Here is a 21,813-nt window from a genome sequence, read left to right as displayed (position 1 = left end):
AGTAAACTGAAAGAAACTGGCCTGAGCGGGCTCGAACCGCCGCCCTGTCCGGCCGTGAAGCCTGGCACCGCAGCGTTTTAACCAGGAGCGCCCTGTGTGTGTGTGTGTGTGTGTGTGTGTGTGTGTGTGTGTGTAAGAGAGAGAGAGAGAGAGAGAGATTATATATATATATATATATATATATATATATATATATATATATATATATATATATATATATATATATATATATATATATATATATATATATATATTTATATTCATCGACAACACTCAGCTGTCACTTTCATCGACACTAAATATTCTTGGGTCTACCCTTAACTCAATTTCTCAACTGGAAACTTCAGATCTCCATTCTTACTAAATCAGCCTCCTCGAAGCTGTACGGTCTGTATCGTCTCCGCCATTTCTTCTACCCCACAGAGATGCTCTCTGTCCGCCCTCGTTTCGAGTATGCATCTCACGTGTGGTTAAGCTCCACTCACACAGTTCTTCGTCGCATCAGCTCTCCTTCTTTTACTGACAGCCGCCGCCATGTTACCTCTCTTTCTATTTTCTGTCGATATTTTCATGCTGATTGGTCTTCTGTAGTTGCTCACAGAATGCCTCCTCCCCTCCCGCGGCCCCGCTGCACACGACTTTCTACTCATGGTCATCATTATACTGTCCAAACCCCTTATGCAAGAGTTAACGAGAATCTCAATTCTTACATCCGCTTCACTGGTAAACTCTGGAACAGCCTTCCTTCGTCTGTTTTTACTCCTCTGTATGACTTGACATCCTTCAAGAAGTGTGTATCAAGACACATCTCCATCCGAAATTGACCTCTCTTTTGGCAACTCTATATGTACTAATCGCTATATGAGAGCAACTTTTTGTTTCCCTTGAGTTGCTCTCTGTGGTATACATATATATATATATATATATATATATATATATATATATATATATATATATATATATATATATATATATATATATATATATATATATATATATATATATATATTTTACAACATAGGAGACAGCTCAAGGGCACAAAAAAAGGAAACAATAATAAAAAAAGCCCGCTACTCGCTGCTCCTAAAACAAAAAAAAAAAAAAATGAATCAAAAGAGGTGGCCGAAAGCGAGGTCACACGTGAGATGTATACTCCCCACGAGGGGGGACAAGGCCCCTGTAAATGGATAGCAATTGTGCGGAAGAGAAGAACTGGCGAAGACGATATATAACGCCCAACCTCGAGGAAGCTGATTTGGCGAGAGAGGAGATATGAAGTTTCCAGTTGAGATTTTGAGTTAAGGATAGACCGAGGATATCTAGTGTTGAGGAAGGTGACAGCTGAGTGTTGTCGAAGAATACGGGATAAGTATTTGGAAGATTGTGTCGAGTTGATTGGTGGAGAAATTGAGTTTTTGAGGCATTAAAGGACACAAGGTTCCTTCTACCCATATCGGAAATGATAGCAAGGTCTGAAGTTAAGCGTTCTGCAGCCTCCAGTCTGGAGTCGTGTACTTCCTGTTGGGATGGCCTTCTTTTGAAAGAAGTTGAACAATGCAGAGTGGAGTCGTCGGCGTATGAGTGGACAGGACAGTTTGTTATGGGAAGAAGATCATTGATGAATAACAGGAAGAGAGTGGGTGATAGGACAGAGCCCTGTGGAACGCCACTGTTGATAGGTTTAGGGGAAGAGCAGTGACCGTCTACCACCGCAGAGATAGACCTGCTGGAAAGGAAACTGGAGATAAAGGAACAGAGAGAGGGATAGAATCCGAAAGAGGGCAGTTTAGCAAGTAAAGACTGGTGCCAGACTCTACCGAAGGCTTTCGATATGTCTAGCGCAACTGAGAAAGTTTCACCGAAACAGCTAAGAGAGGATGACCAAGAGTCAGTTAAGAGAGCAAGAAGATCGCCAGTAGAACGCCCCTTGCGGAACCCATACTGGCGATCAGATAGAAGGTTAGAAGTGCTTGTGAATCTTCCGGTTAAGTATTGATTCAAAAGCTTTAGATATACAGGAAAATAAGGCCATAGGGCGGTAGTTTGAGGAATTGGAACGGTCACCCTTCTTAGGCACAGGCTGTGCAAAGGCATACTTGCAGCAGGAAGGAAAGGTTGAATTTGATAGGCAATGAGGAAAGAGTTTGACCAGGCAGGGTGTCAGCACGGAAGCACAGTTTTTTTTATTAAGGACAATAGGAGGCACTCCATCAGGTCAATAAGCCTTCTGAGAGTTGAGGCCAGATAAGGCATATTAAACATCATTATGAAGAATCTTAATAACAAGCATAGAGGAGTCAGAGGGGGGATGAGTAGGAGGAATATGCCAAGATTCGTCCAGGGTGGAGTTCTTACAGAAAGTTTAAGCGAAGAGTTCAGCTTTAGAGACAGATGAGACGGCAGTGCTGTCGTCAGGGTTAAGGAGAGGAGGGAAAGAGGAAGAAGTGAAATTGGTGGGGATATTTTTGGCTAGGTTCCCGAAGTCACGGGAAGAATTAGAAAAAGCGAGGTGTTGACATTTTCTGTTGAGGAAAGAGGTTTTGGGAAGTCGAAGAATAGATTTGGCACGATTCCGGGCTGAAATGTAAAGTTCATGGTTAGTAGGAGTTCGAAGGCTCTAGAACCTTTTGTGAGCTGCCTCTCTATCTTTAATAGCACGAGAACAAGCATGATTAAACCAATGCTTTTTAGGATGAGGAGCAGAGAAAGAACGTGGAATGTATGAAACATTTGAAACATTTGAAACATTTTATTATCCCTTAACAAACAAAACAAAGAAATAAAACCTACAAATAATTACAGGTACTTAAGGGAGCCCATGTAGAGCAAACTGCTTTTTGGGCAGCAGAGGAACTATGAGCGCTGAGCATGAGTATCCATAATAGATATATAAAAATAAAAGATGGTGACAATAATAATAATAATGATAATAATAATAATAATAATAATAATAATAATAATAATAATAATAATAATAATAATAATAATAATGATAATAATAATAATAATAATAATAATAATAATAATAGTAATAATAAAAATAATAATAAAATAATAATAATGAAGGTGAAATATTAGTGTATCAACAATACAATATAATTAATAAGAAAGATGAGACAATATGACAATGGTGAGATGCCGGTAGGCTTGCTTGCATGTATATTTAATAATTGTGAACAATAGACGTTTTGAGTTGTTTTTTAAAGGAGTGTATTGTAGGCAGATCTTTTATATTTTGCTAGGGATAGAATTCCAGGTTTTAGGTCCAAGATAAGTAAGAGAATGTTGGAAAAGAGTTAGATTATGAGCAGGTACAGGTAAATTTTCATGGGTACGTGTGAAGTAAGCATGTTGTGGTTGTAAGGTTACAGTTTCATCACGTTTAATCTTTTTATTGTAGCTTATTTATATGAAAAAGTTTTAGGGAATTTGTTTCTTTAAAGAGAGATTGTGTGTGAGCAAAGAAGTCACTATTAGTAATGATTCTTATGATTCTCTTGTGTAGTCTAAACAGAGGTAACACGTGTGTGGGGTATGCACTGCCCCAAATAGGTGTACAGTAATACAGGTGTGGTAAGACATGAGCATTATATAATATTTTCAAAACATCAGTGGGCATTAATTCTTTAATTTGATGCAGTAGAGCCGCTAGTCTGGATAGTTTAAGGATTAGGTTTGTTACATGATACTTAAAGGTCATAGTATCATCATATGTTAAGCCTAATAGTGTATGTTTATTAGTTCTGTATATAATGTCCTGGGAAAAAAATAGAAGAATTGTTGGTGACTTATTAGTAAATAGCATATAAAAGGGTTTTATTTAAGTTGACTGTTAATCTATTACTTAGACACCATTAGTGATAGAGTTATTAATAGTATGGTTAAGGGTATTGCAAATTGCTTTTTGCTGGTTTTGATGACAGATACAGGAATGTCATGCATACTGCACTCTTTGTTTTTAAGCGAGTTGATTATAGTAATTATATCTTAAGGTATAACTATGGGAATTGACATTGAATGTGGATAGTTACCTTGAAGGAAGTTAAGAGGATCTGTGTTGGAAGGTGGTAGATTATTATCTAATTTAGGTGCAATATTAGAGTAAAATTCATTAAATGCTTTTGCAATTTCTAAAGGTTGAGAGTTTTTCATTGTTACATAATATCTGATTTGGGGCACTCTTTTTGTGGTTATGACTGGAAAGTTGGTGGATTGTTTTCCATATTTTGCGAGTGTCATTTTTAAAGTTAGTAATTTGAGCTATATAGTAAGATTTTTTGGCTTGTCTTATAGTAGTATTGAAGATATTGCGGTATCGTTTGTATTGAGCCTCGGTGACAGCTCCTATTTTGTAATCCTTATATAAATTATTTTTTGTCCTTATAGAGTTTAGTACTGCCTGTGATATCCAAGGATTGTTTAGTCTTTTTTTAGTTATTAGTTTAGATTTAAGTGGAAAACATTCATCAAAAACTTTTTTTATAGCGTCTAAGAAAATTTTACAATTATCATTGAGATCGTGTTCATGAAGGAGAGCATTCCAATCGATCATATTGAATTTTGAGTAAATTCATGTTTATTTGTCTGATTTATTACCCGAAATTCAATTTTATGTATTGTTTTTAATTTGGAGGGGACCGTAACATTAAGGAAAATTGGTAAATGGTCAGATATTGGGTAGTGAATTATGCCAGATGTGAAATTGTTGAAGAAATTTGCAAAAACATGATCGAGAAGAGAAGGCTCACCGAGATATAGGCTGTCTGGAAATTGTGTTGGTCTTGAAATGTGGGAAGAAATTCAATGTTTGAAGAGTTGCAAGAAATTGTTAGTTGGAGTGTGAGTAGTATGTTCCAATAAATTGATATTTAAATCTCCAATAAGAATTATGTTTTTGTTGGTTAAAGCATCTTTTTGTAATAGTGTACATATGGTGTCAGTAAATTCTTCCACAAGCTCATGTTTACTGTGAGGTCTGTATATTGCACAAAGTATGAATGAAAGTGATTGTGAGGTAACCTTAACTGTATTAATTTCAATATTATTATTAATTAAAGATAAATCATGTAACTGTTCCGACTGTAAATCATTTGATATAAAAATACAAACTCCACCATGTGCTCTGTTGGTCCTAACTAGGTGAGAAGAGTGATATTTATTTTTTTTTTTTTTTTACACGTTGCCTATTGCGCCGGTAGGCATCTTCCCGGTGGGGCCTGATGGTCGGCCCAAGGCTTCTTCCAGGTGGGGCCTGATGGTCGGCCCAGCCCGTTCTGGCGCAGGCGAGTGTTTATAGTGGCGCCATCTTGCATTGGCTCATGCTGCCCCCCGGAACTCGTTCTTGATTCGCTTGGACGGCTTCCTCTAGAGTCCGGGTTGATGGATGGTCTTCAGGACAGCATGTAGTTTTAAGCCACTCGGCGGTGACTGAAAAATCCGAGTGGTAGCGTGAGGATTCGAACCCGCGTCGTCCATCACGCGGCGAATGTGGGTCCAGTACGCTATCACTTCGGCCACCGCCTACCCAATACCCGGGTAGTTGGTGTAAGTGTTTGTTGTTGTTATTTAGTCAAGTTTCAGTAACTGCTAAAATATCTGGGGGAGTGGAAACGATGTTCAGAAAGGCTACAATGTTGTTAAAGTTTTTGGAGAGGGATCTGCTATTCATATGTAGAATGTTTAAGTTATTTGTGTTTTGAGAAACTAATTGTATGCTTCAATATCAAAGTAGTTTGAAATAGCGTTAAAATCAGTGTGTCCGTGGAGATGATTCATGATTTCCAATGCAATGTCACCAGTGTCATCTGTGTGTGGGTGAGTAACTTGATCAAATAACGTGTCATACAGGTGGCTCATGGAAAATATTAAACTTAAAAGTAATGAAAGTAAACGATGCAGCATTCTAGCCGCGCCCGGTGGTGTATACACATTGAAATGATGTAACAGTGTCATGGAAACTACACTTAACAGCATCGGCAAAAGTGTCGCTAGCATAGTAACAGTAGTAGTAGTAGTAGTAGTAGTAGTAGTAGCAGTAGTAGAAGTAGTATTAGTGAACAAGTAAATTAGTAATAGTAAGTTTTTTAATCTAATAATAGGTAGTGATATTTACAATGATGACAACAGTAATAATAAGAAATAATAATAATAATAATAATAATAATAATAATAATAATAATAATAATAATAATAATAATAATAATAATAATAATAATAATAATAACAATAATAATAATAATAATAATAATAATAATAGTAATAACAATAACATCATGATATTTATAATCAAAAGTAGTAATGATAGTTGTATTAGTAATAGTTGTAGTTGATGTGTTAATAGTAGTGCATATAAACGTCAATTTGCTTTTTGTTGTTTGCAAATGTAACTGCGGTAGTCAAGATTTGAAGTAAAATTTAGTTAGAATTTAAATATACGAACATAAGTAGAATTAAGATAAGCTGGTGGTTCTTTAAAGACTAGTTGGTGAATACCATTTCATATTAGTTAGCAGAGAATAGTTCCTCATAGTTTTTTTTCATGTAAGGCTACATGTCAAGCATGGTGATTAGTGATGTCTGGTCTGTTATGGTATGTTTTACTGTGGAGTGTTTTAGTTTTACTATAATGTTACCGTCCTTGGTGAATAGTTGCTGGAACTTTGGCCTGTGTTGTTTGCGGATGGCAAGAACTTGCTTGAAGATGGTGATGCGCTTTGGAGTGAGGCTCTCGTTGAGGTAGAGGTTTGGTGTGATCCGCACACAGGCCCTCACCAGGTCGTACTTGAGGGAGCGGCTCACCAGTTTGACGATGATGGGTCTGCTGCGCTGCTCACTGACAGGTCCCAGGCGGTGTGCCACACTAATGTCTTCTTCCTTGATGTTAACCTTTAGTTGGTCCTTTATGGTAGACACCACCACCATGGTGGAGTTTTCCGTGTGAGTTTCGGCGGGTAGAGCGGGACCACTCACTATCAGCGTGTCCCGCCGCTCGTACTGTTCCATTCTGTCTATATGAGACTCGAGGTCACATAAATTGGTTTTTAGTTCAGTCACTTCATCATTTAAGGTGGAAATTAGTGTGTCTTTCCATTCCAGAGACAATCACCTCTGTGATGCGCTGGGCACACACAGAGGGATCTCTCTTCTGGAAGCAGTAATCATTCCACGGGAAATCGGAAAAGTACATCCTCAGGTCGTCCTACCGAGCTGAGGCAAAATGCCAGAAGCATCGCCTTTTCGGTGGGTCCAGAGGATGAACAGGACAGATAGGACAGGATACAGAAATAAGGTTGTGATCGGAGGAACCCAACGGAGAGAACAGTTTGACAGAGTAAGCAGAAGGATTAGAGGTAAGGAAGAGGTCTAGAATACGTGTAGGGTGCTGAACCAACTGCTCTAGATCGTTGAGAAGAGCAAAGTTGTAGGCTTGTTCCTGAGAGCTTGTCAGTGAAAGAGGATGAAAGCCAAAGCTGGTGGTAAACATTGAAATCTCCCAAGATGGAGATTTCAGCGAAGGGAGAGTGAGTCAAGATGTGCTCCACTTTAGAATTCAAATAGTTAAAGAATTTTACATAGTTAGTAGAGTTAGGTGAGAGATAAACAGCACATATGTATTTAGTAATAGAATGACAATGAAGTCTTAGCCAGATGGTGGAAAATTCAGAAGAGTCAAGGTCATGGGCACGAGAGCAAGACTTAGTGATGTCGTTGCGCACGTAGGCGCAACATCCAGCTTTGGATTGAAAATTAGGATAGAGATAGTAGGAGGAAACAGAGAAGAGATTGCTGTCAGTAGCCTCAGAAACCTATGTTTCGGTGAGGAAGAGAAGGTGGGGTGTAGAGGAGGAGAGATGGTGTTCCACAGAATGGAAATTAGATATAAGACCGTGAATGTTGCAGAAATTGATAATAAGGAGGTTCGAGGAGTTGTCAGGACACCTCTCATGTCGGCAGCCAGAATGGGAGTCCTCCCTGGGGGAATTTATGGTCCCACCCCCCAGGCGAAGACTCCGAGGCAGTGTTATTGTGAGCCATTTTTTTTCTGATATCTCAACATCAAGAACATTATTTGAGAGAGAATTTACATTTTGTTTGTGTGTAGTGTGACCTACATAACCTGAAATATAGATCAGTACCTTATCATCATTGTGTGATAGCTCTTGACTTACAACAACATCATAAATACCATGAGTACGTAGGAAGACACCTACCGAACGGGCGCAACCCACTCCTGGTGAGGTATATATGGGAAGTGAGGAGGGTGCTGAAGCCCTCCGAACACCCTTCCCATGTCCTCACGAACCGTTTCCCTAATGTCTTATCAACACCAGAGAGTAGTTCAGCATGTTCTCTATACACAGATCTATCTCTCTATCCACACCACACTACATTCACACAACATACACACCTTTTCCCAAAATTCAAAATTCAACTAGGCTCACAATACTAGTTTCTCGGAGTCCCATGGGAGGACTCACCCTCTGGCTGCCAACTTGAGAGGTGTCTTGATAACTCATCGAACCTCTTTCTTATCAATTTCTGCAACATTCGCGGTCTTCGTTCTAATTTTCATTCTGTGGAACACCATCTCTCCTCCTTTAAATCCCACCTTCTCTTCCTCACCGAAACAGGTTTCTGAGGCTATTGACAGCAATCTCTGTTCTGTTCCCTCCTACTATCTCTATCATAAATTTCAATCCAAAGCTGGATGTTGTGCCAACGTGCGTAAAAACATCACTTGCTTCCGTGCCCACAACCTTGACTCTTCAGAATTTTCCACCATCTGGCTAAGACTTCATTTTCATTCTATTACTAAATACATCTTTGCTGTTTATCTCTCACACAACTCTTCTAACTATGTAAAATTCTTTGACTACTTGAACTCTAAAGTGGAGCACATTTTGACCCACTCTCCCTTAGCTGAAATCTCCATCTTTGGAGATTTCATTGTTCACCACCAGCTTTGGTTTTCATCCTTTTTGAATGACCAGCCTGGTGAACAAGCCTACATCTTTGCTGTCCTCATCGACCTAGAGCAGTTGGTTCAGCACCCTACACGTATTCCTGACCGTTTTGGAGACAGGCCCAAGATACTAGACCTCTTCCTTACCTCTAACCCTTCTGCTTACTCTGTCAAACTGTTCTCTTCGTTGGGCTCCACCGATCATAACCTTCTGTATCCTGTCTTATCGCTCCTGTACATCCTCTTAACCCATCGGGGAGGCGATGCTTCTGGCATTTTGCTTCAGCTCGGTGGAACGACCTGAGGATGTACTTTTCCGATTTTCCGTTGAATGATTACTTTTTCCAGGAGGGAGACCCCTCTGTGTGTGCCCAGCGCATTACAGAGGTGATTGTCTCTGGAATGGAGGCATACATTCCAGGTACTTTCTTTACTCCTCATGCTAAAAAGCCTTTGTTTAATCACGCTTGTTCGGGTGCTGTCAAGGATAGAGAGGCAGCTCACAATAGGTAACAGAGCCTTCGAACTCCCGCTAACCATTATCTTTACATTTTCGCCCGGAATCGTGCTAAATCTATTCTTCGACTTACCAAAACCTCTTCCATACATAGCAATTGTTAAAACTTTACTTTTTCTATTTCTTCTCGCGACTTCTGACACCTAACCAAAAATATCTCCTCCAATTTCACTTCTTCATCTTTCTCTTCAACGCCTGGGACAATTTCTATGGACAAAGTGAGCTCTTCCACAGGGACGGATTGCACCTGTCTCCCATCGGGGCAGCCAGATTCGGAAGGCTCCTCAACGACGCAGTACGTGACACCCGATCAAAAAACGACCCTCAGCCACGTCCCTCCACCCCGCCCGTGTAAATAGACGCCGTGCATCGCAACAAACCCATAACCGTGATCCCGCAAGTACCACCACCTCTATTACCAAGCCTCTAGATAACCTAAAAATCCTTAGTTTCAATGCGCGCAGCCTAAGAAACAAATTTGATGAACTGAGATGTCTTGCTCTAACAGAAAATTTTGACATAATTGCTATAACCGAAACATTTATCGACACCGCAAATATTGATTTAAGTTCCGAATACAACATAGATGGCTACAGACTCTTCAACAATGATCGTGTAAACCGTAGAGGCGGTGGTGTCGCCCTTTTTGTCAAAAGCTATTTGCAACCCACTGACAAAACACCAAGAAGCAGTAACGTTGAACATTTGTGCGTACGAGTAAACATTGCAAAAGTCAATTTAAATATATCTGTCACCTACAGACCTCCCGGGCAATCACTCGATGACGAGCTTGAAATGTACAGCGTCTTAAGGCAGTCACTTAATAACAACGACTCACTGATATTAGGAGACTTTAACCTCCCCCAGATCGACTGGGCGACACGGTCAGGTACAGAAGGCGAGTCACATAGAATGATCGAGTTTCTCGAAGAAAATTTTCTAAGCAAAATGGTTTCTGAGCCAACTCGACAAAATAACATACTCGACCTTGTTATAACGATCCAAGACAATCTAGTCAGTAATGTCACGGTAGGAGAACACCTCGGTTCTTGCGATCATAAATTAGAGCGCGTCGACATTAGAGCTCAATCATCAGTGACTTAAAATAAAGTAAAGGTGCCCAATTTCAAAAGAGCTAACTTCGTAGAAATCCGACAAAAACTAACAGAAATACAATTATCAGATGACGGTAACGTAGAGGAAGCCTGGCTAAGCTTTAAAAATCACTTACTCACTCAGCAGAACACGATCGTCCCCTTGTGCGAGAAGCGAATTAACACTAATAAAAGCCCACCGTGGTTTAATAGCGAAATTAAGCAATCAGTCAATGAGAGAAAATTGTTTTACAGGTTAAAGAAAGAGCAAAGCACGCCCGAAAACATTAGACTTTATAGTGATGCCAGGCGACGAGTAGAAAGATTAGCATGTCAGGCAAAGCGTAGATATGAAGAAAATATTGCAGCCAACTGTAAAAATAATCCGAAATCCTTCTTCAGTTACATAAACAACAGAAAGGCGATCAGAAGTGGAATTGGACCTTTAACAAACAGCGACGGTGCACTAGTGACTGACAGCCAACACATTGCAAACCTCTTAAACAGTTACTTTTCCTCGGTGGTTAATACTAACAGTCTCCCTCCCACTACCACCAGCACCAGTACTAATGTAAATCTCGAGCATGCATTGCCTAATTTTGAAATAACAACCGATGAAATCCTTAAAGCTCTCCAATCACTTAAAACAAATAAGAGTCCTGGACCCGACAAAGTATATCCTATACTGCTTAAAGAAACAAAGAGCGAAATACTCTCCTCCCTCACAACCGTATTCAATAAGTCCTTGCGACAAGGCATCGTCCCTTCGGATTGGAAAAAAAGCTAACGTGACACCGATTTTTAAGAAAGGAGACAAAAAAATACCAGGTAATTACAGGCCCATTAGTCTAACTTCAGCTGTAGGTAAGCTACTTGAGACCATAATTAGGGACAAAATTGTGAGTTACCTTGTAAGCCACTCATTAATTGCGGACTCGCAACATGGCTTCCGTAGCAAAAGATCCTGCCTATCAAATCTATTGACCTTTTATAACGACCTCTTCTCAGTTTATGACGTAACCAAATCATTGGACGTAGTCTATCTTGATTTCCAGAAAGCGTTTGATAAAGTAACACATCATAAATTACTTTATAAATTAAAGCAAATAGGTATTGACAGTCAAGTAAACCAATGGACCGCGAATTGGTTGAGCAACAGACAACAAAGAGTGGTGATTGACGGATTTAACTCAGAGTGGGCGCCGGTCACTAGTGGCGTCCCTCAGGGCTCGGTTCTTGGCCCAGTGCTCTTCATTATTTACATCAACGACGTGGATGTTGGACTCAATAACCGCATTAGTAAATTTGCAGACAACACAAAGACTGGTAACTCGGTTCTCACTGACGAAGACAGGCAAAGCCTCCAAGAGGATTTGCACAAAATTTCAGCTTTGTCGGATAGATGGGAGATGCCCTTTAACGTAGACAAGTGCCAGGTCCTTCAAGTTGGAACAAGAAATAAGAAGTTCGATTACGAAATGGGCGGCTTTAAACTCACAATCGTTCAATGCGTTAAGGACCTGAAGGTCAAAATCGTGTCAAACCTCAAATTCTGACATCAATGTATCGATGCAGCAAATAAAGCGAACAGAATGTTGGGCTTCATTAAAAGAAACTTTTTATTCAAGAATAAAGATATAATACTTCCGCTCTACAATAGTTTAGTCAGACCCCACTTGGAATATGCGGTACAGTTTTGGTCTCCCCACCATGCAAAGGACATTGCTAAATTACGTGTTCAGCGTCGGGCAACAAAAATGATCCCTTCCTTGCGCAGCAAATCTTACGAAGAAAGGCTTTCCACCCTTAACATGTTCTCTCTTGCGAAACGCCGCCTCCGAGGAAAACTGATCGATTGTTTTAAAATACTTAATGGTTTCACGAATGTAGACAGAACAAAATTGTTTATGATCGATGGCACTTTGCAAACGAGGAACAATGGCATAAAACTCAAATGTAGACAAGTAAATTCAGACTGCACCAAATTTTTCTTCACCAACGTTGTAGTGCGAGAATGGAATAAGCTCCCACCTTCAGTGGTCCAGTGTAACACGATTGACTCCTTCAAAAACAAGCTCGACCGACACTTCATTGAACTTAATATTAACTAGAGTAGAAATGCATCGTTTTGGAGCCATCTGATTAACCCGGTAGCAGCAACAGGCCTAATTTGTGGCTTTACCGTGTAGCAGCGACGGGCCAAATTTGTGCCATGATATAAACCCCCTAAAAATAAATGATACATAATCTGATCACAAATGCGTTGATATATATTATGAAATGGTTTGTGTGAGGGGTGATTTTTTTTTCATTTTTCTCGCTTAGAGGGACCATTAAGAAACATGATCCCCGCTGCTACCAGGTTAATGTAGAATAACTTAGGTTTAAGGACAGACCACCTAGTCTGGACCATGGGGTCTGTGTGGTCTGATTTCTTTGTAAATCTTTGTAAATCTCTCTCTCTCTCTCTCTGAGTCACTTCACTTATACCGCTCCTCGGCCTCTGCTAACATTCTACCTCCATGGCTTTGATCATCCGAGGGGTGACGGGAACAATCAGTTGACTTCTTTTATTCGAGCAGCAGTTTTCAAGAAAGTGCCTCTCAACAAAATATAGCAATTCCTTTAGATATTTTCTTCGATATTTTTCATCGCAGGCGGTAAAGCTGTCATTGGCGATACGGATCGAACCCTTCAAGGCACAACTCTGACTGTACTTGACGACATAAGAAATGACATGCGAAAGCACTCTTAATTATCCGCAATTGCAATGGTTCTTATTGACCAATCAGTAGCACGGGGTTGTCTTGCTCCGGGTTACTTCTCATAAAACGGCGGTGGGATTGGGGGGAATGCTCGCCTCTTAAGCGTAAGGCGACTATAGGTGTCTCTTGGGCCAGACTGTGCCGTGTAAATCTGAAGAAGGTAAACTGTGGGACCTTCACATCATAATGGCTCTGTGTCCCGAGGCAGTGGGTCGTTTGCCGCCACAGCCTCAAGAGCTAAAGTAAATTAGATGAGCACAGAGGCCACGCACACATATAACGTATGCCCTTCACTTTACCTCTATCGTCCGACTTTATATATCGTACCTTTATTGTCCGCCTGTCGTCCTCTCTCGTACATGTGTGCGTGGAATGCTTTGTGTCACCAACGCTTCTTGCTTCTAGTTACAAATTCAATAGACTCATCGAGTTTATGACAGGATGCGCAGACATAAGACCTCCAACACTGACTGACTCATGCCTGGAGAATGTTGTGGTACTTACCACTGCCCCAGCACGAGGGGCAGGCTGGAAGGATACCCTGTCTTCGTCCCCTCTTTACAAGCGGAGAGAACAACGGCAGGCGCCTCAGACATCAACGACACAGGAAATGTTGCCTCACACCATCATCCGGCCCGCCGCTGACGACTGGGCCGGGGCCTCCGAAAGGGTACAGGCCCGGATGATTATATGCTGACGTCAAGCGAGCAGGCGGCCCGCGGCCGCAGCTCACCCTCCGCTCCCTCTCAATGCTTGGCGTTGATCAACTATATACTTACCTTTGCTTGTATTTTTTTAATTGGTCAGTATTTGATGACGATAGAAGACATTATTGACAGTAATGAAATATTAATAATTTCATGAACATTATGTAGAATTTAGGGTACTTGTACGTAGACTATGATAAGTGTGCAAATGAAACACTTCGTGAACTTGTATGCAATGGAGTTAACCTCTATACTACATTTACACAGTATTGTACTTTATGAGGAGTACAATTGCAGGATCTACACCAGTGTTTCTTATCCTTTTCCAATGTACGCACTGCACTGCACTGACACTGCACAATCTCGATATAAGTGTTAAATATAACGTTAAGGATTAACGTGCATTGTCGCTCTACCTACATACATACTATACGAAGGTCTCTAAGTGCATTAGACACATAACTCAGTACCGAAGTAGGTATCCTCACACCCCCAGTTATGTTCCACTAATCTGCACACACACACACACACACACACACACACACACACACGGCTCGGTAGCTCAGTGGTTAGAGCATCTGCCTTACATCCAGAAGGACCGGGGTTCGATTCCCCGACCGGGTGAAAATAAGTTATGTTTATCTTCTTTCACGTGTAGCCCCTGTTCACCTAGCAGTGAGTAGGTACGCGACGTAAGGCAAGGAGTTGTGACCTCGTTGTCGCGGTGTGTTGTGTGTGAGTGGTCTCAGTCCTACCCAAAGATCGGTCACTGAGCTCTGAGCTCCTTCCGTAGGGGAACGGCTGGCTGTCTCGAGAGAGACCCACATCAGACCGAAAGGTGAGTTACACACACACACACACACACACACACACAGTTCCTTTACGTTTTAGTTGTATTTAAACGACCTACGTATTGCAGAACACATCTTTATTTCGTCAATATAATTTCAACATTACACAATAACTGTTGACAATATCCTTTTCTTAAGCCTTAGTAATGTATGACTACGTAAATGTCACATATACTTCCAACATTAGCTAGACACTGAATGTTGAAAATTTCCTTTTCTGACCCTTAACAATGTATGACTATGTAAATATCGTACATACTGGAAACATTATTCATTGGCTGTTGAATTTTTTGTTCATATCCTTAACAATGTATGTCTCCGTAAATATCACAGAACACATCTTTATTTGGTCAGCATACTTCCATTATTATACACTGAATGCTGATAATTTTCCTTTCTTAGCCTGAACAACGTATGTCTTATCATGTAAAACAACATTGTTTTATCTATATACTTCCAATATTACACAATGAATGTTGACAATATCCTTTTCTTAGCCCTAGCAGTATATGCAAGCTTGTCATTCACAGATCTGGCATATTTGTTCAAAAATATAGTAATTGCAAACCGAACAGTTTGGATAACAAGTTGCTTATGTGAAATACCACAGATACAAGTTTCATGGAATTCGATTGTGTCTTTAAGATAATTCAGAGTCAAATTCATCAAGACAGTTCTGTGGTTTACTAGGTTTAGAAATTCTTTCTCAGAAGTACCTATGAGAAAATGAAATATTTTGTAGGTAATTGTACGTGCATTAAGAGTTGACTCTGTGTGCCATTTTAACCTTCCCTTGTTAAACTCCTTAGTATACTGATAGTTTTCTTCTGATATCGCAACATCAAGAACATTATTTGAGAGAGAATTTACATTTTGTTTGTGTGTAGTGTGACCTACATAACCTGAAATATAGATCAGTACCTTATCATCATTGTGTGATAGCTCTTGACTTGCAACAACATCATAAATACCATGAGTACGTAGGAAGACACCTACCGAACGGGCGCAAGCCACTCCCGGTGAGGTATAGATGGGAAGTGAGGAGGGTGCTGAAGCCCTACAAAGACCCTTCCCATTACCTCACTAACCGTTTCCCTATTGTCTCATCTACACCAGAGAGTAGTTCAGCATGCTCTCTAAAGACAGATCCTCTTCTATCCACACCACACTACATTCACACAACATACACACCTTTTCCCAAAATTCAAAATTCAAAATGGCGTACAAAAACAATGCCTCGGCGTCCCCGCCTGGGGAGGACCACATATTCAACCAGGGAAGACTCTCCTTTTGGCTGCCGACCCGAGAGGTGTCTCAATAACTCCTCGAACTTCTTTCTTATCAATTTCTGCAACATTCGCGGTCTTCGTTCTAATTTTCATTCTGTGGAACACCATCTCTCCTCCTCTACACCTCACCTTCTCTTTCTCACCGAAACACAGGTTTCTGAGGCTACTGACAGCAATCTCTACTCTGTTCCCTCCTACTATCTTTATCCTAAATTTCAATCCAAAGCTGGATATTGCGTCTACGTGCGCAACGACATCACTTGCTCTCGTGCCCACGACCTTGACTCTTTAGAATTTTCCACCATCTGGCTAAGACTGCATTGTCATTCTATTACTAAATACACCTGTGCTGTTTATCTCTCACCTAAATCTATTAATTATGTAAAATTCTTTGACTATTTGAACTCTAAATAATTATTGGAGCACATCTTGACTCACTCTCCCTTTGTTGAATTCTCCATCTTGGGAGATTTCAATGTTCACCACCAGCTTTGGCTTTCATCCTCTTTCACTGACCAGCCTAGTAAACAAGCCTACAACTTTGCTCTCCTCAACGACCTAGAGCAGTTGGTTCAGCACCCTACACGTATTCCCGACCGTCTTGGAGACCGGTCCTACATATTAGACCTCTTCCTAACCTCTAACCCTTCTGCTTACTCTGTCAAACTGTTCTCTCCGTTGGGCTCCTCCGATCACTACCTTATTTCTGTATCCTGTCCTATCGCTCCTGTACATACTCCGGATCCACCGAGGAGGCAAGGCTTCTGGCATTTTGCTTCAGCTCGGTGGGGCGACCTGAGGATGTACTTTTCCGATTTCCCGTGGAATGATTATTGCTTCCAGGAAAGAGACCCCTCTGTGTGTGTCCAGCGCATCACTGGAATGGAGGCATACATTCCTCGTACTTTCTCTACTCCCCATGGTAAAAACACTTGGTTTAATCACGCCTGTTCTCGTGCTGTCAAAGATAGAGAGGCTGCTCACAAAGGGTACGAGAACCTTCGAACTCCCGCTAACCATGATCTTTACATTTCCGACCGGAATCGTGCCAAATCTATTTTTCGACTTACCAAAAACTCCTTTATCCATTGCAAATGTCAACACCTTGTTTTCTCTAATTCTTCCAGAGACCTCTGGCACTTAGCCAGAAATATCTCCTCCAATTTCACTTCTTCCTCTTGCCGGCCTTTTCTTAAACTAGACGGCAGCACTACCGTCTAATCTGTCTCTAAGGCTGAACTCTTCACTCAAACTTTCTGTAACAACTTCACTCTGGACGATTCTGGGCATATTCCTCCTACTTATTCCCCCTCTGACTCCTTCATGCTTGTTATTAAGATTCGTAAGAATGATGTTTTCTATGCACTCTCTGGCCTCAACTCTCAAAAGGCTTATGGACCTGATGGAGTGCCTCCTATTGTCCTTAAAAACTGTGCCTCCGTGCTGACACCCTGCCTGGTCAAACTCTTTCGCCTCTGCCGATCAACATCTACCTTTCCTTCCTGCCGGAAGTACGCCTTCGTATAGCCTGTGCCTAAGGAGAATGACCGTTCCAATCCCCCAAATCACCGCCCTATAGCTTTACTTTCCTGTCTATCTATAGCTTTTGAATGAATAGTTAACCGGAAGATTCAAAAGCACCTTTCCACTTTTATCTTCTATCTGATCGCCAGTATGGGTTCCGCAAGGGGCATTCTATTGGCAATTTTCTTACTTTCATAACTGACTCTTGGTCATCCTCTCTTTACTTCGATAGAGCCTGGCACAAGTCTTTACTTTCTAAACTGCCCTCTTTCGGATTCTGTCCTTCTCTCTGTTCCTTTATCTCTAGTTTCTTTTCTAGCCGTTCTATCTCTGCTGTGGTAGACGGTCACTGTTCTTCCACTAAACCTATCAACAGTGGTGTTCCACAGGGTTCTGTTATATCACCCACTCTCTTCCTGTTATTCATCAATGATCTTCTTTCCATAGCAAACTGTCCTATCCACTCATGTGCTAATGACTCCACTCTGCATTATTCAACTTCTTTTAACAGAAGACCCTCTCTAAAGGAAGTATATGACTCCAGGCTGGAGGCTGCAAAATGCTTAACCTCAGACCTTACTATCATTTCCGAATGGGGTAACTTCAATGCCTCAAAAACCCAATTTCTCCACCTATCCACTCGACACAATCTTCCAAACACCAATCCCTTATTCTTCGACAACACTCAGCTGTCACCATCTTCAACACTAAACATCCCCGGTCTATCCTTAACTGAAAATCTTAACTGGAGACTTCATATCTCCTCTCTCACTAATCAGCTTCCTTGAGATTGGGCGTTCGGTATCGTCTCCGCCAGTTCTTCTTCCCCGCACAGTTGCTATCCATATACAGGGGCCTTGTCTGCCCCCGTATGGAGTATGCCTCTCACGTGTGGGGGGGCTCCACTTGCACAGCTCTCTTGGACAGAGTGGAGTCTAAGGCTCTTCGTCTCATCAGCTCTCCTCTTCTTACTTAAAGTCTTCTACCTCTTCCGCAGCGATGTTGCCTCTCTTTTCACCTATCGATATTGTCACGCTGACTGCTCTTCTGAACTTGCTAACTGCATGCCTCCCGCTCTCCCGCGGCCCCGCTGCACGCGACTTTCTACTCATGTTCATCCCTATACTATTCAAATCCCTTACGCACGAGTTAACTAGCATCTTCACTCTTTCATCCCTCACGCTGGTAAACTCTGGAACAATCTTCCTTCATCTGTATTTCCTCCTGCCTACGACTTGAAATCTTTCAAGAGGAGGGAATCAGGACACCTCTCCTCCCGAAGTTGACCACACTTTCGGCCACCTCTTATTCTCTTTTTTTTTATGAGCAGCGAGTGGAGGGCTTTTCTTATTATTGTTTCCTTTATTGTGCCATTTAAAAATCTCCTTTGATGTAAAAAAATACAAATTTACATTATTTATGTATTATATATATATATATATATATATATATATATATATATATATATATATATATATATATATATATATATATATATATATATATATGTATATATATATATATATATATATATATATATATATATATATATATATATATATATATATATATATATATATATATATATATAATAGCGTAAAATCTGAGGATTTTACCTTATGTTATACTTATATAAAAACAATTAATCGGGATTATTAGGAACGACTTTGAATTCTTCTCATATAGCTGCTGGTTTTGAAATATTTAAATTTTCGTTTCAGATTGTTGATCATAATAGAAAACCTTTTGTTTCTCCTCCTTCCTGTCTCTAAGGCTGAACTCGCTCAAACTTTCTGGTAAGAACTCCACTGATATGCCTGTTATCTGTTTTCATGCCCCTCTCTGGCTCTCAGAGAGGTCAAGAGGTCAGGACCTGATGGAGTGCCTTCTATTGCTGTCCTTAAAAACTGTACTTCCTCAGACCGACTCTATTCTACTCATCTGCCTGGAATTTGCCTCAAATTTCCGTCTCTGCTCGAATTATCCTAGTTTAAACCCATCTTCGTGTCCACCAGCTGGAAGTATGCCTTGTACCTTATGATTTCCCTTAAGAAGGACAATTGCTCCAATTTATAAAACCATCACCGCCCAATAGCTTTCTAGAGAATGTGTTTAACTGCCTGGTGGATCTAAAAGCTTTGAATTCTATATATATATATATAAGAGATATAAAAGCACTATATACACTTCATATACCTTTCTATCTGATCGCGTAGGGTTCCGGCAAGGGCGTTCTTCTATGTGCATCTTCTTGCTATACCTTTACACTGACTTCAGTCATACCTCCCCAGCTGCCATTTCCTGGTGAATTTTATGTTCATACATGTGATCACTACCATCTAATGAAAGCCTTTCGATCTCAGAGTCTGGCCGTTTTGCTTTCTAAACTGTTCCTTACACTTCTAACACATACACTATTTTCAAACTTTTCATTTCCTTAGCTCTGATGCAAAACTTATTCCAGTTCTTTTGTATCCATCCCTGCGGTGGTAAACGGTCACCGTTCTTCCCTCAAAACCTATCAACAGTGGCGTTCCACAGGCATCTGTCCTATCACCCATGTCTTCCTGTTATTCATCAATGATCTTCTTTCCATAACAACTGTCCTGTCCACTGTACGCCGACTACTCCACTTCTGCATTATTCAACCTTAGCATGTCAGAATATATATATATATAAGGCAGACATAGTCTATATTTCCAGACTATTTTATTGACATATATGTTAACCAGTACCTTGAATTATTTTGCCTCACAGAACCTGTCAGTGTCCTTCAATGCCTCAAAGAAGCCTGGAAATTCTCCACCCTAAAAAAAAAATATCTCGATGTTATACAATGCTATCCAATATATATATATATATCATATATATCTCTGGATATATATATATTTCAACTGAGCCTGTTTTAACCTGATCTTCACCAACATCCTCGGTCTATCCTCTATATATATATACTGTAACTGAAATTCTCATATTCCTAGGGTAAATCAGCTTCCTGAGGCTACTGGTATAGTCTCTATAGTATATATGTCTCCCTGCGCAGTTGCTATCCATATACAGGGCCTTAGATGTCCGGCCCTTATGGAGTATGTGATTCACGTGGGGGCACCACCACATTATCTATTCCTGGACAAAGTGGGGCTTTGTCCTCGAGGCTGAAGGGTTACTGATAGTTTTGGCAATTCTTTATGGTGTTGGGTCGCGATGGGTTCGTTTTCTATCTTCGATCGATATTTCATCGCTGACTGCTCTTCTGAACTTGCTAACTACATGCCTCCCACCTCTTTAGCTCATCAGGCCCTCTGCTGCACACGACTTTCTACTCACGCTCATGGTCCTAAAGATGCCCCTTACCCTTATGTGTTAAAGATGACCAGCCTTTCACTCTTTCATCCCTCATTCTGGTGACCCGCAAACTCCTGAACAATCTTCCTTCATCTGTATTTCCTCCTGCTCACGACTTGAACTCTTTCAAGAGGAGGGTATCAGTTTACACCTCCTCTCCCGATATGACCTATATATTTATTTATCTTCGATTTTTTTTATGCGAGCATATTAGCGGGCTTTTTTTTAGTTTTATCTGTTGAGCTTCGCCTACTTTGTTGTAAAAAAAAGAAAAAAGAAAAAGAACCCATGCAAGCCACCGCAGGGCACCGCTTTTCCATGGCTGGTTACTGAGGGCGCTGCTGAACCATAGCTGAACCCACCTTCCGCCTGTTTGATGAGACGAGTGCCAGTTGATTCAAAATTAATGCTTCTTCTGGCGACACCCTGTGTCCTTTGATCCTGACTTCAGGACAGCACTAGTTTTGTCATTTACCACGGCGGAGACGTGGCAGTGTACCTAACAGAAGGTCACTTGATCAGCCCACGCCTTTTGCTAAAATTAGGCAGCTAAAAATATTCAAACAACGGGTGGTGCTCTGTAATATATCTTCAACCTGGACGACAGGGCATTAGACCTTTTGAGGAGAGAGACAGTCAAGATATTGGGGGCTTTAAAAGTGAAGATGGAAGAATACTAAAAGATTTATGGTTTATACATGAGGCTGCTTATGGTAGAAATTGTGCGTAAACATGGACAGGTAGCTGCAGAATACTGGG

General features: G+C 40.7%; 1 protein-coding gene and 1 non-coding gene across 2 annotated transcripts in view; one reads left to right on the top strand and one right to left on the bottom strand.

The window, feature by feature from the left end:
- LOC127010185 (uncharacterized) overlaps positions 1 to 13,934 on the bottom strand; it is a 73,914-nt gene extending 59,980 nt beyond the window's left edge. Inside the window, exon 1 of the mRNA XM_050884061.1 lies at positions 13,843 to 13,934. Within this exon, the coding sequence (XP_050740018.1) occupies positions 13,843 to 13,934 (92 nt within the window). The remainder of the gene's footprint in view (positions 1 to 13,842) is intronic.
- A 662-nt stretch (positions 13,935 to 14,596) lies between these two features.
- Positions 14,597 to 14,670, top strand: Trnav-uac (transfer RNA valine (anticodon UAC)). The gene has a single exon. It is a non-coding gene; the product is annotated as a tRNA-Val (tRNA).
- Positions 14,671 to 21,813: the final 7,143 nt, after the last annotated feature.

This window comes from Eriocheir sinensis, chromosome 42 (assembly GCF_024679095.1).
Source record: "Eriocheir sinensis breed Jianghai 21 chromosome 42, ASM2467909v1, whole genome shotgun sequence".
Taxonomy (NCBI): domain Eukaryota; kingdom Metazoa; phylum Arthropoda; class Malacostraca; order Decapoda; family Varunidae; genus Eriocheir; species Eriocheir sinensis.
The sequence above is the reverse complement of the archived record's forward strand: the minus strand, read 5'-3'. Positions and strand labels throughout refer to the sequence as shown.